Source organism: Arachis hypogaea, chromosome 2, assembly GCF_003086295.3.
Source record: "Arachis hypogaea cultivar Tifrunner chromosome 2, arahy.Tifrunner.gnm2.J5K5, whole genome shotgun sequence".
In the NCBI taxonomy this organism is placed as follows: Eukaryota; Viridiplantae; Streptophyta; class Magnoliopsida; order Fabales; family Fabaceae; genus Arachis; species Arachis hypogaea.
Window position 1 is genome coordinate 60960058 of NC_092037.1, and position 8242 is coordinate 60968299.

The following is an 8242-nucleotide window of genomic DNA, read 5'->3' on the forward strand; positions in this document are numbered from 1 at the left end:
ACCAACATGGTTTGTGAAACAAGTTCCTCAACAACCATACAGATTCAGAAACCTCAAAGGTATGCTCCCTGCTGAGTGCTGAAGTAGTAGGACAGAACATGTTCAGAATTCTGGAAAGAAAAAATAATAATAATAATAATATAGACAGAGAGAACGCTATACACAAAATGAGCAAATGATAAATAAAATACAAAAATATAGGTATAAAAAGGAACTAAGCAAACTAAAGGAGAAGGAATTATTCCATACATCGCTATCTGATATATATCAATATCTATAAAGTAACAAAATCCAAATTAAACTTTAATCAATTGTGATACAACACCAACAAGAGAGGCTAGTTTTGCCTGTAAGCAATGTAATTAGCCAAAGAAACCAAAGGAGCAGCCTTATCAGGATCAAAGGCAGCAAGTTGAGCCTGAGCATCCTTATTCAACTCGTCGGCGAACTCTCTAGATTTTTCCAGGCCCAATAATTTAGGGTATGTGACCTTATCAGCGACCAAATCCTTCCCTGCAGTCTTTCCAAGCTCCTCTGAGGACTTTGTGACATCAAGAATGTCATCCACGACCTGAAACAAAAGCCCTATACACCTGGCGAACTTTCTCAGCCTCTCTACCTCATCATCAGAACCGCCGCCAAGAATTGCTCCAAGAACAACCGCGCCTTCAAGCAAGGCCGCCGTCTTGTGGACGTGAATGAATTCCAGCTTCTCTAAACCGACATCGGCGATGCCTTCCGAGGCGATGTCCACCACCTGACCGGCCACGAGGCCCTCGGCTCCGATCGCCTTCGAGAGCTCCCCGAGGGCCCTGACGATTCTCGCCGGCGGCACGCCTGCCTTTGCCGTATCCACAGCCATATGCTCGAAGGCAAAGGCGAGGAGCGCATCGCCGGCGAGGACCGCAACGTCCTCGCCGAATACCTTGTGGTTCGTCGGCATTCCACGGCGGAGGTCGTCGTTGTCCATGCAGGGGAGGTCGTCGTGGATGAGGGACATGGTGTGGATCATCTCGATGGCGCACGCCGCCGGCATCGCCATCGCCTCGGTGCCGCCGACGAGCTCGCAAGCGGCGAGGCAGAGAACCGGACGGACGCGCTTACCGCCGGCGAGGAGAGAGTAACGCATGGCCTCGTGAATCTTCTGTGGCTCGCGGAGTGAAACGGCGTCGTTTAACGCCTGGTTCACAGTGGTGGCTCTATTGACCATATAGGACTTGAAATTGAAAGCGGGTTTCTCGCTCTCTTTATTTTCATCTTTGCCCTTGAGGACATCTTCTTTGGTAAGCACCGCGGAGACCGAGAACGAAGGAAAAGGAAAAAGTCGATTCCCTTTTTGTGGCTTCTTTGTGGTAATTGAAGAAATGGGGAGTTTTGTGAGTGTGTGGAACAGATGAAAAGTTGGGGATCTGGATCTGCTGCCTTGGTGGAACAGGAAACTTGTGTTGAGGTTCACGGAACTCATAATTGGTTGCTGCGATTTACTGTGTTTCTGCGTGGTGCTAGTTAGTTGTTATTAGTATGGGGAGATTTGATTTTCTTAGAAAGCTTTGGAATTGGGTTTCGGTGGTGGAAGGAATGGGGGTGGTGTCTAGTTTGGATTCATGAGGTCAGTGAATTAGGTTGTTAGGCATGTTGGTGGATGTGGGAGAGTGACACGAAGGAGATGAGGAATAAGAGGATAGTGGGAAGGTAATGCGGAGAGGCACAAAAGTGGGAGGGAAGGGGCTTGACGAATGACGATTGGTAGAGACCAGCTTTCAACCAACGATTTCGGGACCAGATTGATTTAAATTGCACATAAATCTAAGAAACAATTAGGTGTTCCAATATTTTGATTTCGGATGAGTTAGTGTTTAAATAAAATAAAATAAAATATTAATTTAGTCTTTTATAATAATAAACGAATGCACTATTATAAATAATAAAATATATGAATAATTTATTTTATATTGTATTATTTATTCATTAAAAGAGATACATATCTAATATTTATGAACTTAAAAAATTTAATTGATATTTTTTTAAAAATTAATTAATTCAAAATTAATATTTTTAAAAATTTAATTGTCACTTTACTCTAAATCTAATCTAATTACCTTTTATTTTATATGATACATCTTTCGAGTTTGTGTCTAATTTGTCTCGTGTTGATCGTGACCAGCATAAGATATATTAACTTTTGTAGTAAATAACACACAACTGATTATAAAAGATTCAAATGTTAAAAAAGTTTATCATGGAAAAATACTCTTTTTATTTGGGTTTGGGAAAATCGTTTTTGAATGCAGAGAAAAGAATTTATTTTATAAGAATAAAGATAAAAAAATGTTGTGGAATGCATATATTTTTTATTAATTTAGTAAAAAATTTTATTTTTATTTTTTGTTTAATATTTTTAACAAATTATTATTTAACTATTTGATGAGTTAGTGTTTAATAAATTTGGAAGTTAATCAAGTTTCAAATACAAAAAAAAATATTATAATTTATTAACTATAAGTGCATATTAGAACTATTTTTAAAACTAGATATATATTCAGTTACGTATTTTATTAATTTATAATTGTTTAAGTGTGTCTATAGAAATAAGTATTTGAAAAATGTTTTTGACCATATTAAATATAATTATAATTTTTAATTATTATAATTCTCAATAAATAAGAGTTTTAAAATCAGAATAAATGGTTGAAATTATTTGACAAGTACTCTTAATATACATCCTATTTTTGCAAACGAATTCACAAAGAAAAACCAAATATATTTTAGTCTATATAGATACAATCCTATAAAGATACACTGAGATTCCTATTTCTTACAAGGTTGAAAAATATGTGTAGTGGAGGTTCAAAGATTTGGACTAAATTGTCTAGAATGGGTAGGGGTATACATAAAAGGCAAAAAATTATAACCACATTTTACATAACTAATTTAATAAAATAATATTAAAAATTATATCCATATTATTGAAAAATGTTTAACCAAAATCAAATTTTAAAAATCGATTAACTAAAATCAAAACTAAATTTTATGCAACTCTTGTGATCAAATTGGTTAATCAATTTTTTAAAAAAAATCAGTTTTTAATTTTGATTTTTAAAAAATTCATTTTTTCTATGTAAAAATCGGATTTTTTTTTAAACTGGTTATTTTTTAAAACTAGTTTTTATTTTTATAATCAGTTAAAAATTAATTTTTGAATTTTTTAATCGATTAATAACTAGTTTTATCTTATAAAATCAATTTGATTAATTAATTAAATTATATTTTTTGCTAACTCAAAAACAAGTTTAGTTTTTGGATTAACTAAACCATGCACAGCTCTAAGAATGGGGACTCATGATTCGTGAAGGATTGGTAGAGGCTTCGCTTAGCCAAACTGCTTTTATCCCATAATGGAATTTTTTTTTTTTTGGGTTTCGTCACTGGGAGATGGGTTTGTTTATTGAAGTTGTATGACAAGCCTAATTAACATTGTGTTTGGAGGGAGATAAAACTATTTGATATCGGTGAGGTTAGAACAATATTCATATTGGTTAAGGAGGAGTTTTATGGTGCAGAATGTAGAGAAAACATATCATGATGTGCTTATATATCTATGTGAGATAGAGACGCATGGATGGACAACTGTGGTAGTATTTCGTTTTTCTTTTTTAGTAAGGATGCCTATTAGTGTTAATTAAGAAAGTTTGTTTAGTGGGTCACTGGACTTGTGAAAAAAAGTTGTAGTGAGCAATTATGAGTGATGCATAAGCATCTTTAATTTTTTTTTTAATTATTCTTCTGAATAAAGTTAGTAATTTCTCATTTTAATTGAGATTCTTGTGACTTAATTAATTTTATATAGAGTTATTTTAATTTTGATATATTCAGGAGATTGTTAACAAATTTTAGATAAAGTCCAAACAAAAGAGGAACAAGCAGAAAAAACATAAGGGAAGTGCAACGCCTTCAAAGAGAATTTGTAAAAGCTATCAATTCTGACCTCTTCATACTCAAGCGATCATAACTTGAGTTATAGAGGTCTAAATGAGGCAGTTCTAATAGCATTAGAAAGCTAACATCTTGAGATTCAAAACGATATGCATATATCTATAGTGGATATTCAGTTTGAGCCACGCACGATCAGCATCTTTCAGCTCATAAAAATAACGCCCCATAGAAAAATAAGCATGGCGTGCCACACCTAAAACTCCAAGTGCCATGCCAAGACTATCTCCAACACTTTCAGAGACCATCTAAGCTTTGGCATGCCACACCACATTGTCAAGTGCCACACCAAGACCATCTCCAACACCTATAGGGACCAACCAAGCTTTGGCGTGTTACACCCACTTCTCAAGTGGCACGCTGATGTGAGGATTAAAGCCGGTCTAGAATTTCATAAAATAGAATCTTGTTGCAAGTATAGTCTAGGCCGACAAGTAACCCTCAATCAAAGTTTAATTCAAAGGTTTGTCACAATCAAAACAAATATTAACCGGGAATTTGAAGTCCCGGGTCGTCTTCCCAAGGAACTAGTGACTACAAATGCACAAGTTTGGTTGTGAGATCGGGGGTTTCAATAATGAAGCAAACAATTAAAGAAATTAAAGAATAATCAAAATTGTAATTAATGAACTAATAAATAAATTAAAGAACTATCAATGTAGCAAGAACAAGTAAAGCCTAAGATAATTGGATTGTGGTTCAAAACATAAATGGAATCTTAGTTTGGGTTGAGTTAGGGAATCCCTTCCTTGTCATAACCACAACTATAATAATTATAATAGATTAATCTCACCTAGTCAACCCTTAACATCGAAGAGTAACTCAAGTGAGTATAATTGTTCTTAATCCACAAATCCTAGCTAACTTACTAATTGCCTTAGTAAAAAGTTAGCGTTAGTGAAAATAAGAACAACTAACAATCCAAGAATTATCACTAAATGTCAGACATTATTACTCTAGTATCCCATATGCTCATCTTCCCAAGCCAATGAGTGAAAATCTACTCCATATTCAAAATTGGTATTTCAAAAAACACATGATAGGTATATTCACAAAACATGGCAAAATTACAAAAATACTTAAAACTATGAACAACCAATGAACAAAATCAACAATGACAACTCAACAAACATATAATAACCACTAAACATCAAATTCATTAACTAGAACACAAAATTGCAAAAGTATATATGTATTGATAAAGTGAATTAAAGTATAAAAAAGTATAGAACAAGTAGTGTAATTAAAGAGAAAATTAAAAAATACTTACAATAGAAACAAGCTAGAATTCAAGATCAAAAATAGAAAATGTAAACTTGTAGTATAAACCCTAGTTAAACCCTAAGAAAGTTGAGAGAAAACCTAAGAAAAACTAAAGCTAAACTTCCTAAAACTATCTAAAAATGCCTAAGTATGTTGTCTATTTCCCTCCCCTTGCTAGCCCTTCCATATAAGCTTCAGACCAAGCAAAAATGGGCCAAAAGCCTTCAAAATTGCGAGCCACATGACCTTTTAATGAAGTCACGCGCTGGGACTTGTGCGTACGCACACTCTGGAAAGCTCTTCTCCTTTGTTTCTTCATGTTTTCTCTCAATTGCATGTTTCTCTTCCACCTTTATCAAGCCATTCCAACCTATTGCACACGAAATCACTCATAAAAAATATCAAGACATCGAATGGAAGGAAAGTAGAATAAAATTGATTAATTTAAGCACAAAAGAGCATCTTTTCATAATTAGACATAAATTACAGAGAAAACACAAAAGTATGCTATTTAAGTGAATAAATGGGGGTTTATGTGATGAAATCTACTCAATTCAATCCAAAATTTATCATCAAATGTGGATTCATCACACGCCTTTGATCCACTTCCAAGACCAAACAATTGGGCATGCCATGCCCCATCCCAAGTAGCACGCCTTCGACCATGGCTTCTAGAGAAGGCGTGTCATGCCACTCTTTGACGTGGCACGCTGGGCCAAAGTCCAAAGACTTTATGTCTTCCAATGAAGCTCAAGTGGCACGCCATCCTACACGCCCATACAGCTATTCGTGGGCCAACTTCCAGTGATCTCAAAATAGCCTTGGCATGCCATTTCAAGTTTTTTAAGTGCCACGCCAATTACCCAAGTTTCATATCAAGCCCAAAATCAAAGTGCAAGCCCATGATAGTAGCGCCCAAGCTTTGAATCTCAAGTTACAATAAGAATATCACTCTTTGTTTTAAATTGTATAGGAAAGATTTGATTTGATTTTGTTTTGAATTTACAAATTAGGTTTAGGTTAGAATATAAATAAGTTCAAAGAGTTCCTCAGCAGACACCTTAGACACCTTAGCTTTATCTGAATTTCAATCCTTATTTTTGTTTTCTACATCATGAGAAATTAAACCTCCTCTATTAAAGTTAGGAGCTCTGTTTATCTTTTCATGGATTATTGATCTAAGTGTTTATTTTATTTTGAGGTTTGTGCTTTGATATATTTTATGATTGAATTTTCATTTTTCATCTCTAAAGATTAGAATTTTTGAAAAATATTTTAACTCCATTTTGGATTCTAGTATTATTTTAGAAAATGTAATATTGGAATTAGATTGAAAAATCTGTCTCATATATTTTTAAACTCAACTGGAAATAGTGTTTTAAAAAGTGTGTGATGAGCGGATAATTTATACGCTTTTTGGCATTGTTTTCATATAGTTTTTAGTAAGTTTAAGCTACTTTTAGGGATGTTTTCATTAGTTTTTATGTTAAATTCACATTTCTGGACTTTACTATGAGTTTGTGTGTTTTTCTGTGATTTCAGATAAATTCTGACTGAAATTGAGGGATTTGAGCTAAACTCTGAAGAAGGCTGACAAAAGGACTGCTGATGCTGTTGGAATCTGACCTCCCTGCACTCAAAATGGATTTTCTGGAGCTACAGAACTCCAATTGGTGCGCTCTCAACGGCGTTGGAAAGTAGACATCCAGGGCTTTCCAGCAATATATAATAGTCCATACTTTATTCGAAGAATGACGACGTAACTTGGCGTTAAACGCCAAGTACATGCTGCTGTCTGGAGTTAAACGCCAGAAAAACGTCATGATCCGGAGTTAAACGCCCAAAACACGTCATAACTCAAAGTTTAACGCCAGGAAATGCCTTAGCTCGTGGATTGATCAAGCTTAGCCCAAGCATACACCAAGTGGGCCCCGGAAGTGGATTTATGCATCAATTACTTACTCATGTAAACCCTAGTAGCTAGTCTAGTATATATAGGACATTTATCTATTGTATTAGACATCCTGGATTGTATTTTGAATCCTGTGATCACGTTAGAGAGGGCTGGCCATTCGGCCATACCTGAACTCTTTGCTTATGTATTTTCAACGGTGGAGTTTCTGCACACCATAGATTAAGGGTGTGGAGCTCTGCTGTACCTCAAGTATTAATGAAATTCTATTATCTTTTATTCAAATCTCTCTTATTCTTATTCCAAGATATTCATTCGTACCCAAGAACATGATGAATGTGATGAGTCAAATTACCCTCATTATCATTCTCACTTATGAATGCGCGTGATTGACAACCATGTCCGTTCTACATGCAACAGAGCTTGAATGCGTATCTCTTAGATTCCCCAACAGAATCTTCGTGGTATAAGCTAGATAGATGGCGGCATTTATGAGGATCCGGAAAGTCCAACCTTGTCTGTGGTGTTCCGAGTAGGATTCCGGTAATGAATGACTGTGACGTGCTTCAAACTTTAACCTGCTGGGCGTTGGTGACAGACGCAAAAGAGGGATTCTATTCCAGTAGGAGCGGGAACCAACCGGTGATTAGCCGTACTGTGACAGAGTGCGTTAGCATAGTTTTCACTGCGAGGATGGGATGTAGCCATCAGCCATGGGTGATGCCTCCAGACTGGTTAGCTGTGCGAGTGACAGCCGCACAGGATATTTCCCCGTGAGGAATGAAAGTAGCCACAGTTGATGGTGAACCCCTATACAAAGCTTGCCATGGAAAGGAGTAAGAAGGATTGAGTAGAAGGAGTAGGAGAGCAGGCGTCCAAGAGCTCTACAGCATCTCCATCCGCTTATCTGAAATTCCCACCAATGAATCTGCATAAGTATCTTTATCCCTTTCATTATTTATATTTTCGAAAACCCATAAAACTATTTTAATCTGCCTAACTGAGATTTGCAAGGTGACCATAGCTTGCTTCATACCAACAATCTCTGTGGATTCGACCCTTACTCACGTAAGGTTT

The 8242-nt window shown here is 35.8% G+C and overlaps 1 protein-coding gene across 1 annotated transcript; it reads right to left on the reverse strand.

The window, feature by feature from the left end:
- Window positions 1–224: 224 nt before the first annotated feature.
- LOC112745300 (geranylgeranyl pyrophosphate synthase, chloroplastic) lies at window positions 225–1990 on the reverse strand. The gene has a single exon (XM_025794862.3). The coding sequence runs from the start codon at window positions 1463–1465 to the stop codon at window positions 338–340; it is 1128 nt and encodes a 375-aa protein (XP_025650647.1). The 5' UTR covers window positions 1466–1990; the 3' UTR covers window positions 225–337.
- Window positions 1991–8242: the final 6252 nt, after the last annotated feature.